At 38.6% G+C, this 27962-nt stretch overlaps 2 protein-coding genes across 12 annotated transcripts; one reads left to right on the top strand and one right to left on the bottom strand.

Moving 5' to 3' along the window:
- Nucleotides 1-36: 36 nt before the first annotated feature.
- Nucleotides 37-22769, bottom strand: GABPA (GA binding protein transcription factor subunit alpha). Of its 9 annotated transcripts, none has more exons than XM_071810088.1 (11): nucleotides 22372-22469; nucleotides 20581-21326; nucleotides 18530-18630; nucleotides 16762-16906; nucleotides 15971-16055; nucleotides 11360-11605; nucleotides 10062-10256; nucleotides 9209-9265; nucleotides 8039-8179; nucleotides 6513-6705; nucleotides 37-2987 (listed from the first exon to the last, which is right to left on the bottom strand). In XM_071810088.1, exons 3-11 carry the CDS (start codon nucleotides 18604-18606, stop codon nucleotides 2759-2761), a joined length of 1368 nt encoding a protein of 455 aa, XP_071666189.1. In that variant the 5' UTR covers nucleotides 18607-18630; nucleotides 20581-21326; nucleotides 22372-22469; the 3' UTR covers nucleotides 37-2758. The 9 variants fall into 9 exon arrangements, with proteins under 9 accessions (XP_071666189.1, XP_071666219.1, XP_071666197.1 ...); XM_071810118.1 differs by having other exon boundaries at nucleotides 21268-21326; nucleotides 22372-22468; XM_071810096.1 differs by lacking the exon at nucleotides 22372-22469 and adding an exon at nucleotides 21810-22090.
- On the top strand, nucleotides 22548-27749 carry ATP5PF (ATP synthase peripheral stalk subunit F6). Of its 3 annotated transcripts, none has more exons than XM_065862664.2 (4): nucleotides 22548-22684; nucleotides 23371-23559; nucleotides 25295-25419; nucleotides 27626-27749. In XM_065862664.2, the coding sequence occupies exons 2-4, from the start codon at nucleotides 23390-23392 to the stop codon at nucleotides 27652-27654; spliced, it is 324 nt and encodes a 107-aa protein (XP_065718736.1). In that variant the 5' UTR covers nucleotides 22548-22684; nucleotides 23371-23389; the 3' UTR covers nucleotides 27655-27749. The 3 variants fall into 3 exon arrangements, with proteins under 3 accessions (XP_065718736.1, XP_065718735.1, XP_065718738.1); XM_065862663.2 differs by lacking the exon at nucleotides 22548-22684 and adding an exon at nucleotides 22782-22908; XM_065862666.2 differs by lacking the exon at nucleotides 22548-22684 and adding an exon at nucleotides 22850-22945.
- Nucleotides 27750-27962: the final 213 nt, after the last annotated feature.

Here is a 27962-nt window from a genome sequence, read left to right as displayed (position 1 = left end):
TGCAAATGGCTTTCAGAAAAAATAAGAAAACAGGCATTAGCTGTATAACATTTTTATTTTACTATATTGACAATTTATGCACAAATATTTTATCAGAGTAAAAATAGAAAATAATTGTTTCATGTAAAATTACCAAAAAAAATGCAAACCACAAAAGAAATACATAATTAGCAGAGTATAAGTGTCTTTATTTAAAGAGTAAAAAGTATGCAAAAAACCTTCCGTTTTACAAAAAATTGGGAATATTCTTTCTGTGTTTTCCTTCTGGCAGCAACAGAACAACCTTTGACAGTATATTCTACATCTTCTATTTTATTGAAGACATCAAGTTAGTCACAGACTTCTCCCCTCAACTACAGAGAATGTGGCAAGTGATTTTTATACTGTTTGAAAGATTCCTTCTTTACTAAGTAGAACATGGTGGAAAAGCGGATGATCCCACAACAAAGAACCCAAAGGACTATCATAGCTACCGAAAAGCTGCAAAATAATAATCGGATGTATTTACAAAGAAAGTGTGGTATCAGAAGTTTCCCTTAGTGGGCTCAGTCATGTAACAAGAACATTCAGGAGGAAAAAGCATTGATACAATATTTCCACTTTGCTGTTAGTTTATCCTCCCACAGTCCAGTTTGATCTACAGAGCTGGTATTTTAAGCTTATCTTCTTTTTACACTATGTTTTTACTAAAAAGGGCTCTCATAAACTCTGCTAAATAAAACCAGTGACTTGTATTGGACTTCTGTTAGTAATGGAGCAGTGTTAAACACACAGTTGCTGCCACCGACCTGACACCTTCACCTCATTCTTAGTAAGCAAACCTGCCTCTATTTGCGTAAGTCAACTCAAACACTTGCCAGCAGGCGGAATCAGGCTACTGTAACAGCAGTAAATGGACTGATGGCTGACCTCTCGTGATAGATGCATTTACGTATTTTGCTCAATGCCTAAGATTTTTTTTTAAAACAAAATCACCATGCTCAGTACATGGAGTGCTTTAAGAGCTCAAGAATGAAAACAATGTTAAGAGTTACTGAAAGAATCTGGCAAAAAAATATAAAGAAATTACAATCATCATCATGATGAAAAAGGTAGGCTAGAACAAGATGCAAGATTTCTAGTTAAGCAAAAACCATCTGCAGATGAACATCCTATAAACGAAGAGCTTTGTCCTCAATGCATCTTTAAAATACACGAGTCTTCAGTTTTCTTTCCCCTCTGCCTGCAAGTACGACTGTTCCTTTCCAGGCCAAGGGCAACAGTCCAGAGCTCTCGCTACTCAATATAAACACATTTTATGTTTAGGACCCTACTGTACAAGCACTTTTGATTTAAGGTCCAAGAATAGCTCGATCCCTCAAAGGTTTTCCCTTATACATTCACATTTTAATTGTTACGTGTTAACAGTGGTTTTCACTTATAAAAAGTTGGAAAATATGCACAGTGACATAACGTTTATACTGTTTAATAACATGTAGGGGCAAAAACAAACCCAAGATCGCAGCATTGGTAGCCATCGAAAGAGATAGTCGAACAGGCATCAGTACGGAAGCTCAAAGTTGCAGCCTACTTTTTACTGCACATATAAGTTTGCCTTAAGCACTCGCTGCAGCTCAGAAGTCAGGATACATTCCAACAATTTCTATTCATCATCCAGATTTCAAATTGCACCCAGCTCTGGAACATGCATTTGGCTTACAAAGCTTCAAAAACATCACTTGCAGTTCAGAAAGAAATTAATTTTAAATAAAAAATACATCTTTGTATTTTAATATATGTCAGACTGTACAATAATTTTGGAAATCAAACTCCAGTTCTTTGTAAAACTATTTTCAACTTGCATTATGTTTCTAAACAAGGACTCCTGACTGTGATTAACTTAAGTCTTCGGTTCCTAAGGTTGACTACCATGCAGGTACAAGCACCTTGCAGAACAGAGCACTAAAACCCCCCACCAAAACAAACTACTCTTTGGGTAAGGGCTATTTTGTCAAGTTTTCAAATCACCTGATGGGAGGTGGTAGTGGGGGAAGTTTGTCTTCACTTTTTGCTAAATGGCTCAAGTCAACAGTGTCTTTCAAAACAGGTAAGTACTTGCCCTCATATATGCAATATTATCTACATATTACAATGAAATACTCATAATTGGCTTTTCACCTAAGCCAGATCTAAACCTGGATCTCTTCCTTCAGCACTGATCTTCAGTTCAGTCTAGTCTTAGTTCCCTTTGCTTATAAACACAGATGCTATTTTAAGAACCTGATGCTTCGTAATGTTTCATGCATCTTTCAGCTCTGCTTGATTAAATGAGAATAATGAAGGTGTTTAACTTTGAAAGCATCAAATGCCATTTGGTACTTCAGCAAGGAACAGAAGACTGGAAAGGACTGAGTTCAGATAACTGATCAGCCTCCTTGCTATAGGTACTTCATCTTTGCTAAAAGCACTGCAAAAATTACTTTGTACAGCTGTGGGCAGAGAGTGCTGACCAGTTCCATCTTTCCCACCCATTTCAGATTGCATACCACAGAGGCCCTGACTCAATGTTGCAGAAGTTGTGGCTATCCCTTAACTTACACTGAAATACAGGCTGTTAAAAGATCCAAATTTATGCAAGTCCCAGTTCTTTGTAGAAAATCATGCACTGTTATTTTACTGCCAAGAAACAAAAGAAGCTTCCAATTCTGATAAGGTAAGTGCAGTTGCTGCTCTGGTTATACAGGAAAGGCCTCAGGCTCCCGCATTCAGGTCCCAGTGCTTAGCTCTCCTTCTCTGTTTGCAGGGAGGCTGTGGCCAGAGCCACGGCTGTGACTGGCTGCGCGATGCCGTGGAGCTGCATCTTGGCCAGTTTCTTCTGCTCACACTCTGTGACCAACCGGTTCAGCTCTGCTGCGCTGTAGCCAATGAGAGTTTTCAAGTCGCAGACAAATTTGTACACAAACCTCTTGCCTTGCACTTTGCAGATCATGTCTCCATCATAATAATACCTGTATAAAAAAAACCCAAAAAACAAACAAAAAACCACCATGTAAATTTTCAGTATCTGTAATTTCCGTATACATCAATCATGTACTTCAGGTCACTTGAAGGCAAAAATATGAATCTTTCTCATTATGATTCTCATACAATCTCATATACCAAGGATTGAAAGTTGTCCCTGCACCTGAATACATTAAGGAGAAAATAAACACGTCAGTTATTTTATAAGCTGTAGGAAGCAACATTTCAGAAATGAAAGTTTCTGAGCAGTTTAAGAACAGTTTGGTTGGGGGAGTAGGGAAGCTCTCTATAATGCTTTGCCTTAATAAAAAAATGTTGTCTCTCCATTACTGCAATTTGCTTTCTTTACTCTTGCCTCTGCTTTTCTGAGGGAAAAAAAAAAAAGCTTGAAAATTAGCATTGCGGTTTCTATGCTACAAAAGCAGTCATTCTCTCCCTGATGTTTTCAAAGACGGAAGTAAAACTATGAAAGTGTGGCGTGCTTTTTTTCCTTTTTTGTGTAGCTCATATGCTGGCAAAACTACATCCTTTGCCTTTATTTACAGCTAAAGGCAACTTCTCTAACTACGAATACTTTCTACATTGTGTCATGGAAGAGTTATCAGACTGAACAGAAATGCAGTAAAGGTAACAAACTCTTTATCACCCACTGTACTCCAGAGACATTATAAATCTTCAGGTAAGACCAAGACAACGGAAGTTAGAATTTTACAGTTTTGTTGCTCATCTTGCCTCACTGCAGGCATTAATAGAATGCATGTTACATTTCTCATGAAAGAAACCCAAGTGTCTGGGACATAACTTGGACTTGACGAGCTTAACAAGGCTGTGATAAATTTGGAAAAAAAAAAACAAACCAAAACCAAAAAAACCCCAAACCAAACCAACCAACCAAATAAAAAACAAACAAACAAAACACAACAAAAATATTCCACAAGCAAAACTAAAAAGAACAATCAAAAAATAAATCAATTTAATTTCCTCCAAATCATCAGTCCGCTGTGTGACTTGCTTATAAGCAAAGATGACTGTCATTCACCAGCACAATTAAGTCAATTAAAAGACTGACTTTTGTCTTCTAGCTCTAAGGGAAGAAGCGTACAGGAAATTAATTCTTTTCCCTCACATCCCACTTCCCTACTGGATAATTTAAAAGATGCTGATTTTAGAAAATTTACCAAGGTGTATGTACACCCCGGCCTAGTTTCTATACTGCCTGGTTCTGCTACAGCACGGCAGAAGATCTAGCATATTTAAAAATAATATCAACATCATTTTCTGTATTAATCAACAATTGACACAGTAATTTCAGTACATTAGTAAACAAAACATATTACCATTTTTGTTTTAATAAAACTTTAGCTTGACAACAGAGTTTATCTTGAGAGTAGTAAGAGGCATTAAATATCCCTTCAGACATTCAAGCGTTAGAAAACATGTCAATATTGATGCAGCTGCCAAAATGCCAATGTTTTGAGGAATGTGATTTCTGTAATTCTGTGACTAAAATATAAATTAAAAACTTCTCTAATAGCAATTTATGCAAATTACTGTGCAGACATCTGTTTAATATCTCAGTGATAAGAACATTATACTGAAGTTCTTCAGCTGCCTTTGAGATCTTCTGCAGTTTGACAAAACCCAAAAACCATTGGTATCATTTACGTAATTTTCATGTTCCAGAAAGTTTTCACGTATATCTTCAGTACACAAACATAAAGATTCACAAAAACAAGTTAGAAATACAGGAATGGTACTGCAACAACACGGGCTGGGGAGCAGCTGTACTGGAAAGGCGCCGCTTTGGGCAGGAGGTTGGACCAGAAACCTTGTGAGAGACTGTGACCCTAAGAAAGTAACATGCTAACTTAACACATAAATAATGCAAGAACAGCCATAAAAGACCAGATTAAAGACCTATCTAGAACAGGATTTAGACTGCAACAGATCAAAAGCAGATGTCCAAGGAAAAGCACGGAAGTAGGGCAAGCACACAGCAACGCTATTCCTTGCTTTCAGTGATCTGGGGCTCAGGAACCTCTAGAATGTACATCTTTCCATACCTAGCATCCTATAAAATATTTATTTTTCATTAATTTTTCCACTTTCCTCTCAAACTCATTAAATCATTCTGGCATGCACAATACTATGCCCAACGAAGTTACAAGACAAACAAAAAGGTGTATTTAAGCTGCATATCTGGTGCCTGCCAGTTTCTTTTGATGCCTCCTGTTCAGGTAAATGAGATTCAGAGCAGTTCTCCTTTAGTGACTCTGTGCCACTCATGGTCTTCTAGACTTTGCTCTCCTCCCTTGGAAGTATTACGCGTATTGATGTTATTTAAATCCTCCCTCAAAGATTAAAGAAGACCAGACTATGGTAACTTTACCATATTTCTCATAGAGATATTTTAAAACAGAACTTGATTTTACTTTTAACAATGGTAGATGAGTTTACAAAAATGTTGTAGCCAAGAGTGGAAATGCTGAAAAGTAAATCTTAAATCTCACTTAAACCATATGCAACTTCACTCATATAACTCCTAAAACTGCTTAAATAATTTGCAGGATTAGACAGTAAGTGCTTTTCTTGAAAACGAATAGAGAAAAACAGATTTAACCATATCAGAATAAGAAATTAGAAGTTCAATCTTAATGATTTCAGAGAACTTGGAGAAATTGTCAAATGATTCTAGAGGCCAAAACAGACGGCAAAAGTCATCTAAAATTCAGGTGCTTGGATTCTTCCCTCTCCTCAAGCACTTACCTACAGTGATTCCATAATACAAGTGCCTTTTACCAATATCAAGTACAAAATTGTAATGGAACAAAGGCAGCCTGAAACACTTCAATTTCTTCAGATTATAAAAGTTGGAATCACAACAACTGTTGAAACTTACCCGTCAACTGCATTTTTACATTTAACATCCCTATCATAAGAACAATGGAATGGACTGATTAATATTCGAACTTGGAAAAAGTTTTGTTACATACAGAAAACTACTAATAATTCTGTAACTACAGGAAATTATCACTTTATATAATACCATAAGAAGAGCAAGTGGAACACAAACAAGTAAACGGTAAAATATAAAAATAAATCAATAAATAAATCAATAATCCACATATTTTTGTATCTTTCACCAATAATCATTATTGTTTGGCACATTATGGAAAGCATAAATGCTGAAGATACATCAAAAATAAATATATTACCGAAAGTGAGCTACCCAAATTAACTATCATGTCAGTGTTCAATGATCTTGAAAAAAGAAAAAGTATTTTTACATGTTCAAGAAATTATTGTTCTGGCTTTTTTTTTTTTTTAACAGAAAAAAACAACAAATACTTTGCCCTTGAGCCCAGCATGACCTGATGGGAAGGAGGAGCTTCAAAGAATCTGTTTATCCATTTACTAAAAAAGAAGCAAGTCTTGCATTAGGACAGTTCAAAATACAATAGCCAAGTGGATGCTAATCACTTTGTATCTGATCAGTTCCTAAAGTTTCTTACCTCAAAGCCCGACTAAGTTTCTCATAGTTCATGGTGGGTTTGTTTTTACGCTGCCCCCATTTTTGTGCAACCAGTTCAGGTTGATTCAATTTAAACTCTCCTTCATCACCAACCCAAGAAATACAGTCCCGAGCATCTTTGTCAGTGAGAAGTTCCAATAAAAACTGCCACAACTGGATCTGGCCATTGTTTCCTGTTGAAATAGGGATAATAAGATCCATTTCAATTAGTTCTTCCTACATCCCTCTCTTAGATAAAAATTTTCAACCAATATATTAAAAGTAGAGCAAAACAGAATGTATGATGGAAGCAAAACTTGCACTTAATTTATTCTAGTTATTCTTTTGGGAACTTTTTTTGCAAAGTCATCAGTACTAATCTATTAAAAAAAGAAGCTGATGTATACAGGGGAAAAAATATAATCAAGAGTTCTCATAAATCTGTCTCTAGAACTTGAGAAAAAAAATTATATAGAAGTACGCATAATCATTTAGACATATACCTATCCCTAATATTGTACAGATTTAGCAACAGTGGCTTATTCCTCTTCAGGTATATACACACACACACACATATATATAAATATATGTAATAGAAGCTGTTTTTTTAAAAATAGTTTAGTCGCCAATTTTCAACATTAATATTAGAAATACAAGGACAAACAAATTTCAGCTTAAGTCAGTACGAGATCTTTCATAGCCAATCAAGTATCTGCAGCTAAATTTCTAGACTCTCAATGACATACAGACAGAAGACCTAATGTCTAAAGGGAGAAACAAGAAACACAGAGTATTCCCCACTGATGGCAGCCAATAAAACCTTGGCCTAAGAATTCTGAATGATATGATAATAGCTTTCTATGGATAGTCTAAAACAAATAAAAATTCAAGGGAAAGGGAAGGCTTTAACAGAAAAATTCACAACACTGGAGAAAACCAAAGCAAAAAACGGCAGCAAGAAAAAATAAGATAAAGAAATTAAGATGAGTTATTTATAATCAGAGACTATGTATACGTAACAGTAATTTCAAAAATAAACTTCAGATTTAGTGTGCCATTTTCCAGAACGTGCAGTCATTTCACAAAATAGGAATCTGAAAATTGCTGATTTCTATAGTCAACAAACTGGGTCGGGAGCAAATAGAGCATGTAGTAGCTGGGCTAGGATTCTACAACATGCAGTTTATTTTCTCCCCTTTCTGCAAATGGAAAGAAGTTAAAAGCTTGAATAAACGCTATGCAGTGGTTTGAGAGGACAGACTGTTAAGTGATAAGAAGAGAAATTATTTTATGCATCTCATTTGCTGCAGGACTAAAAAGCTGTGGCACCACACAAACATGGTGCCTGCATGAGCAAACCAACATGCCAGCCCTGCATGTGCTTCTCATATATTTTGTAGCTACGGTCCACATGGACTTCTACAAACCTCACATCTAGAGTGACAAAGATGTGTCCTGCAAAGCTGTTACTCAAATTAATGAACAAGTGTTTACTGCATTTGCATTTGAAAATAACGGAGACAATACCTGTTCTGTTCCCAGGGGAACTTCTGTCTTCCCCAGAGATCCTTGGAGCTCGCTGTACTTTAGCTGCCTTTGCACTGCTGTTTATTACTTTAATGGTGGTGGGGGTAGCAGGCTGTACAGATGCTGGAATAATCTGCACAGCTGTAAAGCAGAGAACATTGTGGAACATCAATTATAAATTGCTGGCACAGAAACAGGCATATATTATTTATTACCTGTATTACCATAACATCTAGGAACTAGTTCTTTCCTTTTTTAAAAAGACACACTGTGTAAGTTGTAATACTAAGAATAATTTAAAGACTTTTTACCTCTTATAGTGGAAATTGTGGTTTTCGAGTCATAGTAGAGATGCAATATTACAGATACAATATCGGCTTTCGTTTACTAACATGTTTATTACATGTTTCCACAGAAAAACCCCACCCTCTCCTGCCTTTGTTTTCATCTTTATGCTGTTCCCACACAATTTATCCTAATGCACTTTTCTCAATAGTCACTGTACCCTCCATACTTGCTATTCAAACAGCAATTAAATACCCTTCTATTGCAATGGGGCAGAAGGATGCAAATGCCCCACTCTAGGTGGTTTTAACTAGACACAAACCCAGCATGTAATACACAATCTATCTATTTAACATATAAGCTGCTTACAAGTCTTCTGAAAACTGGTTCATTTTAATAATTGATGACACTGCTTTAGCTGGAAGTTTCAAATAACTGCAAAGTTACTTTAATGTATTTTTTCTAGTATCAGTTTCTAAACAAGTCCTCTCTTCCACACTCCCTTTCAATTGTTGGAAACATTGTCTTTTGAAATCATAACATTTTAATATATCCATTAACTAATGCAATATATAACTTAAAAAATATAGAACAACTCAAGACTTCATATATGTATCCTAGACAGCTTATTTCAAGAGACTGGAAAACCTACCATTCAAAATGAAAGTTAGAAACTTTCATAGTTCAGGTCATACACCACCTTCAGCCAACAATAAAATACTGAGAAACCCAAAATTTTGCTTCGAAGTTTAAAATATCCCCTTTCTCCCCTCACCAAGTAAAACTACTCTCTCAAGTGATTTTCTAAATGTCATACTATTATATTGTTGTGCTAAACACACAAAGAGCTAATTGTGTGAATGAACTGCTGGCAGAAGTACTCACGCTGATCGATAGTAACAGTTGCTATTTCTCCAGAATGCTCTTGGCTAGCCAAAACATCTGCAAATTAGAAAAAATAATTGTAAGTTTTTATTTAACCAACAAATTTCAAGTCACCTGAAGATCAAACCCTTTCACATTTCATAGAGTAAAAAAGTGAAAATTTGGTATCACAAGAGACATGCACAGCTCATGGTCTTATGAGTAGAGACATTCAACATGTATCATTTGGTTTTTAGAAATAAGGATGTACATGGTGAATTTCAAGGTATCTTATGCATTCTGCATCCCTTAAAACCTTTAGCTATATCATGTAAATGAATATAGGAATAGTTCTTAGTCTGCCAAGTTACATCTAAGCATGGTAAATCTCAAATGCACATAGATATTGTTGTATTACGCATGTACAATGAAGCGCTTATCTGTTGTGTACAATCTAAGGATTTCATTGCCTATGCTTAATACTTCTCACTTCCATACGGCACAGAGATGTACATTGTAACTCACAATCAATATTTAATTATAAAGCTGTCAATTCCAGGAGATGCACAAACTAAAAATCTTTATTAAAACAAAGGAGGGATCATCAGTCACTACCTTCCTGCCTATTAGTTATGAAGTTTGATGAAAGACAGGCAAGCAGTATTCAGTATCCAGACATGTTTCATAGCAGCAGACATTCTCACTAATATCTCCTGTTGTCTTATATTGATGCCCTCATTTTTACTCCCAATATTAAACAGAGGAAAAACAACCGTTCACAATTGGTTTCATCTTTAAAGAAAGAAGGAAAAAAAAAAGCTAGGAGGAGGGATGGGGAATATGTAAAATCAGTTACAAACAAAGCCTTGCATACACTTTCGAAGAAGCTCCAAATGGCTCCAGAGGATTTCTCCCCGCGGGACGCGCTGGAAGAAGTCTTCTTGGCTGAGGCTGCAGAGCTCCCGCCCGGGAATGCTGAGTGCATTGAGGTCAATGTCCATCATGCTGAACTCCTTCATCACCCACAACACCCAATGGAGCACCTGGTCCGTCGACCACTGCACTGGGTCTGGGAAAAGAGAGATAAAACTGCAAATTGTCCCATTATATAGGGCAAGGCTGTTTCTCAATGAGGGAGATCACGATGAAAAATACCAGTATCCTTCTGGTAATGTCTCGCTGTTTTTTTTTCCCCCCAAACATTCTGCATCAAAACCCTGATTATCAACAGACATAGCATAATGAAAACTATTTTGGAAGTGCTTGCCAATGAGAACAACAAAAAGGCACGAAAAAGCCATTGCTTTAGTTATCAAAAATACATCCAAAATATTGGCAAGCTACATGTCCTGCAAAGACCTGTGATTTTGCTAGAATTCTCAAACACTTTCAAATATCTCACTTGTCAAATATATTCCAGTTTTGCCAGTCAGCTTAGATATTACAGCTTCATGTGCTGTCTGTGCCTTAACAGTACTTTTCTGCAAGTCAAAACAAGCAACTCAACTGGATAATCTCCTGGCCATGATGTAGGCCTAAACCCTACAGTTTCAGTTCAATTCTAAGCAGACATTCAGGGATACTTTTTCAAAGCTAACATTAAATTAGCAGCCTGCTAAGTAACAACACTAATTCAAAAGAGATTATGATCTACCAGAATATTTATATTCAGTTCTGAATCGTCTTTCTCCAGTATGTCAAAGTAAAGTATGGCTTTCCACGAAAAAAAATCTGATTTAACATCATACTCAGCATCCTACAACCTATAAACAATTTGTTTCAGTACCTTTAGAGGCAACCTCCACAAAGTACTGTGTCTAGTTCAAATTCAGACACACATGAAAAAGAGCTTTACCACTAATATAAACATTTTAAGGAAGGAAAGAAGAAGAAAATTGCTTTCCAAAAACTGCAATGACAAGCAGGTTATGAAGCAAAAAGCACTATTTTAACAAAACTGTTACAAGCACTTCTCTTTAGCCTTCTCTTATGCAGATATTTGCATTGTACTTACCCATACCATAAGAAGCCCCCTCTGAAGTATTGAAGCACTTTAACTATACAACCAAAATTAATTATTATTTATGAAAAAGCACTAAATCCCAAAACGAAAAAAAGAACTCAGTCCCTACCTGAACACACGTACGCACATACAGAGAGTTGTGTTATTACCATAGGGTATTCCAAGACGCTCCTGCTCCTTTCGGTAGCCTTCCAACGCTGCAGCCCATCGTGTCACTTGTTCAGAGGTTTCATCTGAAATTGTTGTGATGTGTTTTGTTCCATCCAAGGTTATCACTTGAGCTTCCTCAACAAGGTGAGCTTCAGCCTCTGCATGATGAGCATCTGGATCAATCACCACCTCCACAGTCTCCACAGGCTTCACAATTTCAAGGATGTTTAACTTGGGCTCTATCCCTAGGTATACAAAGAAAAACTCAAAACTTAAAGATAACAATGCAAATATGACAAAAATGTTGTTTTAAAGCTTTCTGGGTAACAGGTGTTATCACGTTTCGGAAAGAAACATGATACAAAAGCATCATCAAATTGCTGCAAGTGTCCTAAATTAGAACTACATCTTCTGTCATACAGTATATACTTTAGTAAGGTGAATACAAAGCTGTCCCTCTTTCCTCCTCCAATATTGCAGTTTCCTGTTCTATTTAGGTGGTCCATTTCACCTATCCTGAACAGAATGTTCAGCATGTAGGCATAGAAAACACGTATTTTGGTCAGTAAGAAAGATACAAAACCAAAGAAAAAAGAAAAAAGTAAACCTCAAAAAACCCAGAACAAGCATCCACATTTTTTTCCGCCTTTAAAATATTCTCCAGAGTCTACATGCAGGAGTTAACATTTTCATTCAGTACCCTACAAGAGGCACTGTGTTCACCAGCAAGTTGAAAGAAAGTAGAAAATTCTTCATGTTTTAAATTTCATCAGCTATTCATGTTTTGGTTTTTTATCTGTCATTTACGATATTAGACCATGGAGCTGGAAGATATGTCTGTATCTATTCTGCAGCAATGAAGAACACATTCACTAATGCCACCAATGCTTTGTATCACCACTTTCTCTGTCATCTTCCGAGAAGGTATTTTGCCCCACTGGTGCCTCGCCAAATTCCTGACATCGTATAGAAGAATTTTCTTGTCATTATAATATGTTGAACAGACAAAAACTATTTCCATTTTTGTGACATATAATTTCCATTAAAATTACAACTAACAACCTCACTTCTTTAAGATATTTTTATGAAACACATTTGCACATTAAAAAACCAAACCAAAACAAAAAAACAGTAAAATTCCATCTTATTATGACTTGGAAAACCTTGACTAGGGTTAGGCAGTTCAAAGCAGGATTCACAGAACATCACATGGCCAGAATAACTTCAGTATCTTGTGCAGTAAAGTATTACTTTGTGTCCCATCTCAACTATATTAAAGCTCAATGTGAGATGGTAGGTTCTGTAGGTGATGATGTTAAAAGCAAAAACCACAATCCATTCACAATTTCAGACAAGTATTGCTCTCGACTTTAAAATGAATTCAGCTGAGAAAAATATTAGAAAGGAAACACTGCAAAGACCATAAGTACAACATGCAGTAATACGAAATTAAGGAAGTAAAAAGAGATGGAGACAACCAGTAACTGGTTGATTAGGTGAAGAAAACGCTAAGAAGTACCTTACTTAGGAGAGTGTTTTATCTAGGCCATCGAAGATTAAAATGCACAGCACAGGCTTGCTTTAAAGTCAGACAGAAATAGGTAAGGGAAAACACTAAGGGTTAAGATTCTATTTTTGATCTTCAAAAAAAAAAAGTAGAGAGAAAAAAGCTTTGAGAGAGGAACAGTTCACTGTTGCTCAACAAAATAATTCGCTGTCTGTCAAATAACTATATGTCAAAAGAACTGTGAATCTACTCCTTTATCCATAATGCAAACATGGAGATCAAAGTGATGAGTCTCTGTAGAGGAATCAGCTTGTAAGTAAAAATGTTGTGAAGTAACAGTCTGCCAACTAACCTGCTGCAATGTTATATCAACACTAATTCACTGAGTTTGTCTGTATCTCTTCTCAGACCCCTCCTTTTACCTACTGCATCAGAAAACAGATGTCCAGTCTCTCTCGGACAGCACAGAAGTTACAAAACATCATGTGACAATTCCACAAACCCCAGAAGTAGTTGACTGCTTACTGTCTGAAGCTAGAGAATATATCAGGGTTAAGACTGATCTACAGAAAACCTGTTTTTTTTGTTCCCCTTGAAATATCTAGTATTAACCACAGCCAGAGACAGGACATTAGTCAAACCGCACCTTTAATCTACATCAATATGTCTCATTACACTTACGAATCACTCCTTTACATACTAAAAATAATAAAAGCCTACTTATTGTAAAAAATAAAAAAAAGTTTAGCAACCATAGTCAAATGAGGAGTTACACACTTAAAACAGGACTGGGACTGTCTAAATCCAGCTGTCTAAATCCAAAGAAACTTTTGTGCTTAACCACCACTTAGTCCCAAAATGGCAAAATGTTAATCTGATATGATCTATAGTCAGACAGGCAGGAGAAAGCCTTGATCAGATATAGTTTGTGTGTGGACTTAAAAAAAAAATTACTATCGAGGTCTTCCAAATTAAAGTTTTTTTCAAATTCTTTGACATACAATGTAACACAGTAATTCAGATCTCCACAGACTTGCAAGAGGCTTTGTTCAGAGCAGTACAGGGCAGGGCTGCACTCACAATTGTTGTTCTTTCAATGGCAAGAAAACCATACACATATCTGTTCTTCAAACAGGAAGAAAGGATTTAAGGCAAGGTAGAATGACAGAATAGTCTTTCTAGTAAAAAGAATAAACAGGACTGATATTTTACCTGCTGTGACTTAGATACTGATAATCTTGTAAGAACTGCTATAAAAAAACTGCAATGGACTGTATTTCAGCTGGTGTTTATTACTTTAACTTTACAGATGGCTAATCAAAATTTGGTAGAACACTGTAACTGACAGCAGTTCTTCTCTTAAGAGAGTCCAATCCATCATAAGGACTGGCATCACTGATTACTGCTACCTGAATTGTATGTATCATACAAGTTGGGAAAAATAAAAATAAGTAAATCGAGAATCTTTCAATACCTCATCCATACAAGAAAAATATGTGGATGGCATTAGATGCTGGTTTTTTTTCCCCTCAAATGGACACTGCAGTGAGAATAACAAGTCCGCTTCCCTGTTAATGATTCAAATATCTTCCTCTTATTTTTTACATCCATGCTGTTTGTTTTCTGATAATTTGTCCTGCCATATTGTACTTGCCTTCAATAGACAGATCTCTTACAAGATGCTTAAGCGTCAAGTATCATGGCCTGAAAGACAACACTGAGGATCGCTCTGAAGTTACAGAAAAGTACTTAATACACAGATGTTTCTTTTAAGGAGAGAGGAAAAAAAAAAGTGCTATATAGTCATGCAGCTCAGATTTACATTAAGAAAAAAGGAAAAAAAAAACAACACAGGAAGAAAATGGAAGATAATAGTGGAGATATTTATTCACCTTTTGAAAATGGAAGTCTGAGCACTGCATACTACAAGTTTAAAATTAACAGCAGTTATTCTAGTTCCCAGAAAGGTATTTCTACCCTATTTTTAAAAACAGAAAGGTAGTTCAACCCCCATTACATATGGGGAACTGAGGATTCAACACAGCACTAGTCACCTGACACTCAGCATTAAATGCAAATTGTCAGTCTTACTTACTATTGTTAATAAAAAACAGAAGGGCTTTCTTCTGCCTAATCTACACCAAAGCCGCAACAAAACATGTTCCCCGAATTCTGCTAATCTGCTTTGCTGATATAACACAGATAATCAAAGATGGCCTACACCAGTAGGAACTTGTTGTCACTGTTTATTTGAAAACATGGCAACAAAATCTGTAGCTGTTCTCAGAGCACAATGAGAACGTTGTCTTCAGTGAGTGGTGGTAGTCCTTCCACTCAAGACATATAGGGGGTCAAAGAAAAAGAAGAGGACAACAAGCAAAACAATGAAGCTACTAATTCCTGAGGATTTGACAGGGGAAATCCTGTCTTATCTGATAATACAAACAATGCATCAACAAATCCCTATCCACCTGGTTAATGCTCCTCTGTTGCAACCGCTTCCTCTAATGTCTCATTCGAAGAGAACGGACAATAGATAGCAAACCCAGCCTTTCATACCAATTTTCAGTTAGCTACATATACTCTCTTAATCTAATCATTCACGAAGCACACAAGCTCCCTCACCTGACAAAGATGAAATTGCAATTTACCTAGACAAAAACATTTTGCCTGATTAGATACTTGTTCTAGTATGAGCAACTACTCACCCTTAATGAAAGCCTCATACTGTAACTGTCACCTGTCACTCTTTGACCCAGGTTTGTTTGGTGTAGTGGTTTGTGTATGTTTGTTTGTTTCTTTTGTTTGGTTGGTTTTGGTTGGTTTGGGTTTAGTGTGTGTGTGTGATTTGGTTTTTTTTACTTACAATTTTAAATGAAGTAATTATAAAAACATTTCACATAACATCAGTCCATGGCATTTATTTTAATTACTACTACTTATAACCACAGTACACAATGAAAGAGACATTCTGAAGCTATGTGACCATTCAGTGATTTTCTCAATTTTATAGCTAGAAATCTAACAGTAGGGGATTAGGTTTGCTAATGAGCACTCCTACAATATTAATTTGTCTGTACAACAGACAAACATAACTGTTTACCTTGCCTAGATATTACTTGCACACTGAGTTGCACTGTTCCATCTGTTTTTACTCCTTGATCAAAAAGGCTTCGATCTGGGTCCAGCTTGACGAAAGAAAAAAAAAAAAAAATTAAAAACATGTATTAGTCTCACTATTGTAAGAAAAGCAGCAACGCAATACCTGGAAGTACCTTCACTTTGTGAGAAGTATCTAACAGTTGTGTTTCTCAGTTTTTAACACCTTCACAAAAATTCTTGTCTTTAAAGCAGTACTCTCCCTATTGTTTCTGGAGAAGTCACAAACGTTTGATTACAACTACAAATAAAACATGCAGCTAAACACAATGCAAAACAGTTATACTGTCTAACATGTGGTTATGCCTGTAAAAATACTGTGGGGGGGGGGGGGAATTTTTTGAGTAGTGTTTTGCTGTCTATGCACCTGCAGAGTATAAAAATTTTCTTGCTTATTCAGATTCAAAACAAGATTAGTCTCACAGAAGTTGAGGCAGCAACAAGTGATGTAGGCTACCTCAAGCGAAGATAGGATTGCCATTGCCCTCATTCTTCGTCTTGCAAGGTGGTAATTTTTTGCTTTTTTACCCTCACCCCAAAAGTATTCTGATTTTATTCACACTGAGTTTGTCTGTACATGTTAAATGGTCTGATGATAATGAACCTGACATAACTGTTTGTTGTAATTAAGATATCAAACAAAGCATGAATTCCACAAACAATGGAAGAAAGGGACAAAGTATGTAAAATGCTTCTCTATTAAGAAGTTAAGTCTTTCACAGCCTTTTAATTTACCTGGATATCTTGCAGGCAAATTTCATGTGCATCCAAGGAGCACTGCAGTCTGGGTTCCAGCAGCTTCTTAAGATTTCCAACTGGTTCATTGATGTCAATAGCTTGACTTACAAACTCTGCAGTGGTGTAGGTTTGCTCAACAATGCTTAAATACCAAATTAATACAGCAAATAATTACACATACGTAATACAGTAGGTATAGGAAAGCTTAAAATAAGTTAGAAGTAAACTACATGTAATACTGACTCTGAAGCCTTAATACCATACAGAAAAACTCTTAGCTTGAGTAAAGAGTGAATTACTAAATTGGGTCCCATTGATTTTGCAGTTATGTAACTCTTCTTTTACTCTATCACTGTTAAAAAGGTAGGTTAAATACCAAGATTACTTTCAGATCACTGTTTTCAAGAGATTAAGTCATGATTAGTATATTATACACTATTAACTTGCATGCAGAGTAAATTAATTCTATTTGCATTGCCTAGACTATTTAAAATATATTCAAGTTAAAAACAAACACAGAAACTTAACAGATGGGGAAAAAGGAAGTAAAAAAATGTCCCCTCTCATAGAGAGTAATTGCTCATGTATTTTCACCAGTCAGCACAAGGATAAGCTTAATGCATACAAGAGACGACCAGAAGGAACTACAGCAGCATGGAGCCTTGAAAGAAACATCAGTCACATGTCATGGTTGTCCTGCTCTAAAATCACGACAGTATTGGCATAGGCATATTCAGAAACATCAGTGTCATGGGACCCATGTCTTAACAACAACCTTAGACAGTTGGTCTCTCTACATTTATGCAGAAGGAAATCAAAAAGTACACAGGTATAGTCAATTTGTAAGTAGTAAAAATATACAAGGTGCTCAGAATAAGAAGAAACTAAGTGGTATTGAATCAGTTCTCTAAAACAGGTTAAGGAGCAGGACATCTAACATCCTCAGCTATTTCTATTCAACACGTAAACTGCCTCTCTGTGCTTTCAACAACAGTGGCAAGAAGTAGAACGGAAGCATTAGGAATTAAAAAAAAATAGACTGAGGTAATTAAGTAAAACAATATCAGACTTCAGTATCTATGGTTTCAATGGCCCTAACAACAATATAGTCAATAGATACAGGATATGATTTCTGCTCTGTTAAAAGCAAATTACCTTGTACAACAGTAAAACAATGAACTGGATAAACTGAAAGGTTCATCTCAATTACAGAAGGATACACTGAAGCTGAAAGGTTTGAGGCACATACATGTAGACATACTCCTAGGGACATGAAAGTAGGGGAAAAGAAATACTAAGAATGTAGTAAGAGATAAACAAAATAGTTTGGGATTTAAGCAATTAAGACTGAAGAACATGATAGCACCATACTGGTTTCCTATAGTGGTTACAGTTCCACTTGAAGAAAACCACCATTTAATGAGATAAGGAACAGAAAAACTTGAAAAAGCACAAACAAAGCTAAGATCTTTGTATACAGCAAGAAGGATGAAAAACTGTGGAAAAAAATATTAGCAGTAGGATTACGGATATCATACTGAACCAGTTACTTCTGCCAGTTTAAAGTTACTTCTTTCGCCTTGCTAGGAAACACTTGTACTTATTTCATAACTGTGGCCATCTCTGAAGCATTACACAATACTCAACAATAAATCTGAATATCCAGACTTCGTGTGTGCAGCCACAAATATCAAATTAATTAAAGAAACAAAATAAATAAACAAATTGCAGCCTAAGGACCTCAAAAAGCAAAGATAGTACATACCTTTCTTCAGTGCATTCCTGTTTCTCAGTTCCATCAATTTCTATTTCTATCAGCTCCTCTGCCTCTCTCTTAGTCATGGCTACAACGTCTTAAGAACAGAGCTATGAACAGAAAATATTTTTTTTAATAAGTGACAGACCAACAAAACTAGATGGTGGGTTGTATCCTATCAAACACTTCTTAAGTCAAATACCAGGATAGCTTTCTAAAGAAAATAATTCACCTAAAAATAAAGCCAAAAGCTAATACAGATTTCACAGAACGGATGACAATACCTGTTCTTCAAACAAACATTCTAGGGGCAAAACCAGGACTATAAGTAGACATTAGCACAGAGCCCAAAGCCTGATTTTCTTGGAGGCACTCAAATTTACTGAATGTTTTTATTATGGGCCAACAGCTTTCAGTGGCTGGTTGCAAAGAATTTCTGAAAATTCTTTTAAAGTTATTTTGCTGTCTAGATTCAGTTGCATACTATCTTCTCAGCAAGGCTGAAAGATGCTCGTTATTAATTTACACCTTACATAAAATGCTGCAACAGGAAGTTAGACAGAAGATCCATCGTTTCCTAATAGGTAAATAAATTCAACAATAAAGTGTTTATTGACTATTCCATCTTTCCACCCATCCCTCTCATGGGCAATCACTTGATGATATGTGCCTAACAAATACATCTTGTTAAGTCCCAAACTGATGCAGTACGTTAGCAATTAAAAGGACAGCTATTCTGTGATGATATTCTCATTTACACTACAGATTTTCATGCCCTGTAGAACACTGGAGTCTGATGGAATGTGAGGGAGGAAAAAGAATTACAGCATTTGGCCTATAAGGACATAGTTTGAATAATATGATCATGGTTCATTAACCATCCCATACATCATAAGTGTGAAATACATATGATAAAGAACTAGGCCAAATTATATTAACAGTTTACAATAAATAACACCACCAACTCATATGAAAATGAATAGGAAGTAGGAATACAGAGGAAAAAAAAATCACAGTAGAAAAAGCAAAACATTCTATTACTTAAATACCCACAACAGAAGAGATTAGTAAAATTTCCATCTTGGAATCATTCTTTCCCAGGGACTACTCTATCCCAAATCCAACTGTTACTAAGAGAATTTATTAAAGACAGGTTAATAAGGGAACTTGTTAAAACTTCAAAACTTCTCAGGATTAGCAACCAACTAAGTTGTACAGTTGTTACAGAGAAGGTTTAAAGAAATTCAAACTACTCATCTTCTTATATCCCTCAAAAACTACTAAGCAAAATCAGTCTTGAAGAAATCAAGTGCTGCATTTGATATCAATTTGTATGAAGCTATCAGGGCTAAATAGGAAGTGAACAGCACCTCATTAACATCTTGCCACTAGAAGCAAAACCAGAATCTGTTCTGCTTACAGATCTGGCTCCATGAAAATACCCCAACTGCCAGGCCAGGGTCCACTGAACAGAGTCCTTGAAGTCCAATTTCCCTATCACTTGATTTTGTATATCATCTTAATGATAAATGGGAAAGACTGAAACACCACTTCTGAAGAATGCAGACAAGCTTACTCAAGTACCCCAAAGAACTGATACCTGCATGGTTACAGGTGATCTGGTTGACTGTTAAAAGGTTTTTAGACGTTAAGTTTTGAGCAAAGTCCCTTCCCGAAAACTCCCAAAGAAGCTAACTGGTACCATAAAGAAGGAAGAAATTGTTTCCTGTATTAGCAATCAGATTAAAAACCCAAAACCATAAAAAAAGTTATCTTCCTTTTGTGTGTGTGTGAGAGGGAGTTTACCAGTAAGGTCACAAAAGGGGTTAAGCTAGGATTTATTTTCCTTGACATATGGGAAAACTGTACAGATCTGCAGAAAGAACTCACCATCTTTAATTATTTCTGGCAGAAAATGTTAAGCAACGGTAAATGCGAAGTGATGCACAGTGAGTAAATACCATAACAGCAGAGTAACTGTATAGAATTACGTAAGACATTTTGAAGTCCTTATGGATTGGACTCCAAACTGGCAGCTGGACTAGTAACTGTTCACTTACTCTTCCAAAGCAGTTTGTGGTTGCATCTCACAGGCTCTACAACATTTCTGGTTACCCTGGTGAGGTAGGAGAGGGGAGCAAAGAAGGGTACAGAAAGAAGGGGTACAGAAAGAAGAAGAAAGATGGTTCCATTGAACACAGAAGTAAGAAAGGGAGATGACAGGTGGAAAGAGGAAGAACATCACTATGAAAATACGTAAAGTCATTAACAGTTCAGAGAAACCTAACAGGGAAAATTATTCATTCACTCTTCCCTATGCTAGAATAGAATCTTGATGATATAAACAATTCACATGAAGCCTAGCAAATTTTTTTGCTAGAGGATGATGCAGAGATTGAAAGCATACATAGGTTCAGTTGGGACTAACCTTCCTGAGCCTTCCCAGAAGGCTACTAATAACCAAGAGTACTCAAACAGCCTGGTTTGCTAGGAGGGTCAATGTGGCAGGAATACCACAACAGCAGTGTTTGGAGGGACATATAAAACTGTGCTTGATTTGCGTAAGCTACAGCCTAGAGATTTCTGTTTGTTTTTCTTATTCCTTCAACCTAAAAAGGCCCTAAGACTTACCTGTTGTCCAAGAAGGAACATGGCCATAATGTCCAAGACAGACTGCCCCTAACATAAGATACAGCACCTGTTAAGAGCCTTTTTTTCCTGCATGACAGCTCAGTGCTTGTCAGTACCTTTTGGCATTCGCAGTCAGGGGAGAGACCTCATCATTCTGTTAAGATCTATCTTTTACCTGGAACACATGGAATTAAGCAAGTAACAAGCCCATCATGATAGGGGCATAAACTCTACAACTAGAGTTAGCATTTGCTATACTACCAGGCAACTGCAAAGTGGGGGCAACTACTGGAACCCATATACATTATCAAGTAACACTGAAGCCCAGTCACTGGAAATATTTGTGATTCTGAGATGCTCTGGTGGTTCAGTTATTCATGGAACATTTGGTACTACCCATCATTTGAACTGGTAAATACCAACACAGACAACGTATCCTTTACAGATCAGCTTTTGCAAGTTATCAGCCAGCTGGGAGTTAAGACAAGAACATGGGAGCACTAAAGGGGGTAGAATCATGCCAGATTTCAAGTGTTTTTCTCCCTTATCAACATTAAGAAGTTAGAAAATAAAACCAAACTGGGAGAAGTGGTTGTGCGGCAAGCACCTGGCCAAGCGCCAGGAAGCAAATCATGCCAGATACCAAATACCCTCTTACGTTTTCACCCGAAGTAAGTTTTTACGAACGGAATGAGTTTCTACACCCCAGGGAGGACCCACGGGCCTCGGCCCGCGCCGCCCGACTCAACCCCAGCCGAGATCACAGGACATGCGGCGGGAGAACTTGACCACCTCCCCGCTCACGGCGCTGCCGGAGGGACGCTACCGCGCGCCCCGCCGCCGCCGAGCTCCATCGCCCGCTCCCGGGCTGGCCGGCGGGCGGCGACCTGACCCGGCGGTGCCGAGGCCCCTCGGGACGGGCCGCCCCCGACCGCTCCTCCGGCCGCGGGGCCACCGCCACAGGCCCTCCCGCGAGCCCGGCGGGCGGGCAGCCGGCGCAGACCCGCGGGGCCGGGCGAGGCCGCTCCTCCTTGCAGGCCCCGGTTCTCCCCCCGCCACCCCGCCCGCTTCCCGCCCCCCCCCCCCCCCTTCCTCCTCTCCCCGCGGCGCCTCGTCGTTGTTTGAACCCGAAACGGAAATGAGACTCGCGGCGCCGGGGAGAAACGGAAACAAAACACGGGCCGAGGCCACCGGGCCAGGCCAGGCCGCGCCGCGCTCACCCGCCGCCGTCCGCCGCGCCGGCCCCGAGCGGAGCGGCCGCACGACACCTCCCGCCAGCCACGGCCCTGGCAGCTCCCGCGGGTCCCGCCGCCGCCGCCCTGAGGAGGCCGTCGCGCGCTCGGGATTGGGCAGCGCGGGCCGGGCGGGGAGGGCGCGCCGACACCAACACCCCCCGCGCGAGGGCGGGAACTACAGCTCCCGGCGGCCACCGCGCGGCGCTCATCCGTGGGCGGGGCTGCCGGCACCTGTCACTCCGAACGGTTTCACCTCACCCGGAAGCGTACCGCTTACTTCCGGCGGCGGCCGTTGGTGGTGAGCTTTTTCTGTGCTCCCTCTCCCCGCTCCGGTTGGCAGCTGAGCGGGACCACGCGGCGCGACGGGGCGGGTGCTGTTATCCCGGGGACACCGTGCGCGCGGCCGCGGGGCTCAGCGCGGTGGCGGCAGTGGGGCGTGCGGCCGGGGCGGCTTCCCGGCGTGCATTGGGCGGGGAGAGGGGGCGGAGCCAGGACGACGGCGGTGGCGGCGATTCTCCCAAGGTGACTGGAGCTAGGTCGGGGTGGCCCCGCGGCGCCGGTGGGTGCTGGGGAAGCGGCTGCTTCGCCTTCGCTTTGCGTTTGGGGCATCCGGGCCCTGGGGCTGACGGAGCCGGCCAGCTCCGCTGCGCGGGGCGAGTGAGGAGGAGACCGGTGGGGGTTCGGCGGCCGATGCTGCTGCTGGGTTAAAATTGTCGTGTTAAAATTGTTGCTTTTTATTTAAACAAGTCATTTAAACCGTGTTTATTTCGGTTGCGGTGCACATTGAGCGAAGGGGTAACTGCTCGCTGTCATGGTGCTCCTCAGCCTCAACGGCTGCTCGGCTTGCACCCCAAGCTGCATGCCGGTTTAAATACTCTCTCTGGTTTAAAGCTTATCTCTGAACGAAGCTTTTTGTTTCTTTATGCATTTATATTGCAGAAAGAGCTAACTAATCGTGTTTCTGTTTTGACTTTTTATTTTTAGCTAAAACTCTAGTGTCATCATGATCCTGCGTCAGATTCTGCGACTTTCTTCCACTTTTAGCTCTGCTGTTTCCATTCACTTGCGCAGAAACATAGGGCTTTCTGCTATTGTCTTTAATAAGGCAAAAGAGCTTGATCCAGTTCAGAAGCTCTTCTTGGACAAGATCAGAGAATACAACACAAAGAGCAAGTATGTAAAGGAAATTATTTTAAGGCAGATGGCAAAAGGCGGGGGGAAATGTTTATTCTGACAAATGTTAAAGTATGTTCGCTCTGTAGCTTTATCTGTAAATACTTAAGGTATGCTTCTCTGTCCACAGGCAATGTTCTGTTATGTGCTGAGATCACCTGGGAGCAGAATGAGTTCTTTCAAAAGACATTTGATTGTTTGAATTCTTACTCTGATAACCTTGCCTCTGTCTGGTAGTTACTGAAGGAAAGTGGAAAGGACAGTCTCTTGAGTCAAATTTAACAACTTCTGAGAGCCCACATAAAGCTTGATAGAAGTATTTCACATAAATATTTTAGCTTTAAAAATGAGTGAAGGATGGCACAATTCTTTGCGGTTTTGTTTTTTATAGAAACATAATTCTTCGATGCAGCTTTCACTAGCAGACTTCTTTGGTATAAAATGATAGCTTAGGCAGAAAGTATTCCCAGGTTTAAACCTAAATTTAGAGCAAATCTAGTACTTGTGCTTTGAAAGAACACCTGAAACCACCAACATATTGGCTGATAAGTGGTGGTAGTTCTTCTCCTGTTCATGGTATATACTGGTGCAAGAATGTATTGAGAAGGTGGCATTGGCAATGTTGCAAATGGAAAATTCAATTTTTTTTTTCCCTCTGGTGCAGGAGAAAGTTGTCTTATGGCATTGGCCATTCTGAAATGAGTTTCTGGTTTGATCACAAAACAAGCTGAGTGGGTTTAATTCTGCTCTGAGAGTTCTTGCTTTCCAGCAACACTTATTGATGGTGTAATGAGTTAGAATGCTTATTCTTGTGTACCTGACAGAAAATGCCCATTTTTTCCCCTTTGAAAAGGAAAAGAATAAAAGTAAAACTGATGTCATTCTTCTTAGGGAGACAGTGGAGTGGTTTGTTTTTTTTTTTTTTTTTGGGTCTGGAGAAAACAGCTGTTCTTCAGTCTTGTTTCCAGAAGCTGAATGAAAAGGGCCTCCAAGAGCTAAGTACTTATTTCAGATGGAATCTTAAGATTCCTGTAATGTTTAAATGAACTATTTAACAGGAAAGGCTAGAGTAATTCCTTGTAATTTGTTCTTGGGAAGGAAATAAGCCACTTCTTAGTTCTGCTGGAGGAAGATGTATGTGCACACACCTACAAACTAGCTTCTGTAGGGAAGCATACTTTCAGTGGCTTTACCCATCATATGCAATAACTGTGGTGCTGCTACTGAGCATTGGCAATCTAAAGAGTTACTTTTTAAATTTATATTTGTATTCCAAGAAATTCCTTTCTGAATCTGTATGAATGCATGGTGCCCTGTCTCTTGTTTTTTTGCTTGTTCAGTATTCAAATCATGTTTTCTTTGCAAAAATACTTAAGCTTTATTAACCAAGATCACTAATTCAGAAATAGCAGAGGCACAAATCACAATTTTGTCAGGAAATCACACCTGGAACAAGTCAAACTAAAAGCCTGAAAACCTGGATATTTAGTGTAGTTTTGTGTCTCAAAAGGCTGTTTCTGAACTTTACCCTGATAACCTTGTACCTGTGTCAGGTAAGCAGGCCCTATGGTGTGTCATATCTCGACTTTCGGAAATATTTCAAATGGTTTGCTTTAGCGTGCTGTCAAAATATTTTTAAATTTTGGCCATGAAATGTAGATGGCCATGCAAATGTAGAACTTGCACAAGAAATTTCAGAACATAACTGTTAACCAGAACTTTCAATGTTTTTCAGGCAAGCTGGAGGGCCTGTTGATGCAGGCCCTGACTTTCAGAAAGACATGAATGAATCCCTTGCTAGACTTCAACGGCAGTATGGTGAGGGAGATCTAACCAAGTTTCCAGAATTTAAATTTGAAGGTGAGTTAACAATCTTACTGAACTCCTAACTGAAAGTAAGGGTATGTTCAATAACTGTTTTTCTTAATTAATTCCCATTTATTTTTTATTCAGACCATTAAATTCATGTGAGGTGCCCTCAGTGAATCTCCTTACTTTTGCACAGTTCACATCTGATTCTCTCTGACTGCTTTTTTTCTTTGAATTATTTGCCTTTATCAGTAGAAATCATAGAATACCAGTTTGGAAGGGACTACAAGGATCATTTGGTCCAACCTTTCTTGGCAAAAGCACGGTCTAGACAACGTGGCCCAGTCCCCTGTCCAGATGTGGACTTGCACTGGTGCTTGGCCAAACTTGCAGTCAGATCAGACCCATCTTAATTAGCCTTCACAGACTCTAAAGAAACAAACCAAACAGAAACAGCCCAGGGCTTACTGTTCTGTTTTCTTCTCATTCTCCCAAAGAGGTCAGCAGGCTAAAATTTGAAAACCAGTTGTCTATGTCTTTGAAAGTGCAGTTTGAAAACTTTCTAAGCTCATCTGGAAAGCCGGCAGTTTCAGAAAATGAACAAATAACTTTGTTAATGATTACTTTGTGACTAGATTAAACATTTTTCTTTGGTTATTAGCATATAACTTCTGTTTAACTGGTCTAGCTTTGAGTGCAGAGACTGCACAAACTCCGTTTGCCTTGGGACATAATGGCAACTTAATTGTTTTTACGGACAGGCTGATTTCTGTAGTTCTTTTTTTCTTTTGCTTGCTTATGTAAGGACAGCTCAAAGTCTTAATTGCTCACAAGTAGTTTTAGCTGAAGTCAGGTTTCGGGCGGGTAAGATGTCTTTCCCATAAGCTGTAAGCAGCTGGTAGCTGGGATTCAGCAATCTTTTGAATGTCCCAGAGAATTTGGTTCATGTGTCAAGATTTTGGTAGTGGGAAGCTGCAGGGGTGGCCTTTATGAGGAGAGGCCAGGAGTTGTCCACATGTCAGACAGAACCAGTTCCAGCCAGCTCCAAAATGGACCCACTGCAGGACAGAGCTGAGGCAGTGAGCAATGCTGGTGGTGCCTCTGTGACAATGTGTTTAAAAAAGGGTGAAAAATACTGTCTCTCTTCTCAACCCTTCAGTGCAGGAAGCAAGAGAAAGGGTGGAAGAGCATGATACTTTGTGGGCATCTGGCAGCCAGCCAATGTCAAGCCACCATAGTCACAGACTTGTAATTCTGATCAGACTAACTGGAAATTCTAATTTAGACCAGGAACTTAGCCCAAAACATTTTGGTTTTTGGTAGCATTTCAGGTGGATTAAGGAAGAATTTAGCGTCCTATTCTTACTGGTGCAAATGAAATAGAGCATTTGTAAAGTATGATCTATGGTGTTTCTTTTTTCTTTCCCCAGTTTTAAGGGATATGGTTTCTTTGTATTCTTATTTCTATGTAGTCTGAAATAATACATATTCAAGTTTAGGTTTGTTGGTTTGTTGTTTTTTTTTTTTTTTTTTTTTTTTGTAATGAAGCAGCATTTGTGCAACCATGGGAACAGACCAAAGGGGATGAGACCATGTTCTTTTACCACTGTTGCCTCTCTTAATCTCATTTCAACAAGTTTTCAAAATTAAGTGGCTAGATGGGTAGAAGTTTTTTTTTTTTTTTTGTCGTAGTGAAGATTATTATAAGCGAGCCTTACCTCTCAGATTCATTGTTTCACAGAGAACAGGCATTAATAAGCCACCTGTCAAAAGCCCTAACTCAACCTTTGACTTTGGAGTTGAAATTGTGCGCTCCATTCTGTTATTCAGCTAGAAGACATGGAGAGAAAAGAAGAGCTTGGTTACTTGTTCTTGAATCAGAGCTATGTTGTAAATACTAGTGTCAGGTCCAGCAATGTTCTAGTTGACTTCAGTTTCTCTGCTGCCTTCTCCCCTACCCCAGGTATTACTAAAAGCTGTTTTGGCAGAATGCATGTCTGTCTTAAATCTTATGCATAATTCCCCTAAGGTGGAAAAGACCTGTCTCCCTGGTAGTTTTTTAGTGCTGCCCACATCCAATCATACCCTGATACATTGCAGTCTATACCACCACTTGCTTTGTACAAAAGCTTACTTTAGCTTGCCAACTTAATGCTTCATTTTCTTTGAATAACAGATGAATTGTGGTGTTTGAGGCTGGAATCAAGAGACTAATATGACTTTTTTTTCTTTTCTTTCTCTCCTCTTCCTCTTTTAGAGCCGAACTTTGAGGAGACTCCAAAGTGATCTCTGCAGGTTGTACACCCGACAGCAGTGTACATCAATGGAGTTGCTGAATGTGGCGCCAGTTGTAATTTAATAAATGCAGAGTTTCAGTTTGATTTCAGAAGCGTGAATAAGTTCTTAACTACAGGGTGAGCACAGTTAGCTACAGTTGTTACCTCTTTAAGTGACTGAGGCATCTGGGTAATGTTTCTCAATGTTAACTGCAAAGCTCCTTTGCCAAGTTACATTTTAGTGCTGAGAAGTTATAACACTGATACTGATACACCACAGTGGAACTACTTGTTTTTCTGAGTTTGTCACATATCAAA

The sequence above is a fragment of the Patagioenas fasciata genome, chromosome 1 (assembly GCF_037038585.1).
Source record: "Patagioenas fasciata isolate bPatFas1 chromosome 1, bPatFas1.hap1, whole genome shotgun sequence".
NCBI lineage: Eukaryota > Metazoa > Chordata > Aves > Columbiformes > Columbidae > Patagioenas > Patagioenas fasciata.
Note: the sequence above shows the minus strand (reverse complement) of the source record. Positions and strands in the feature narration are given on the sequence as shown.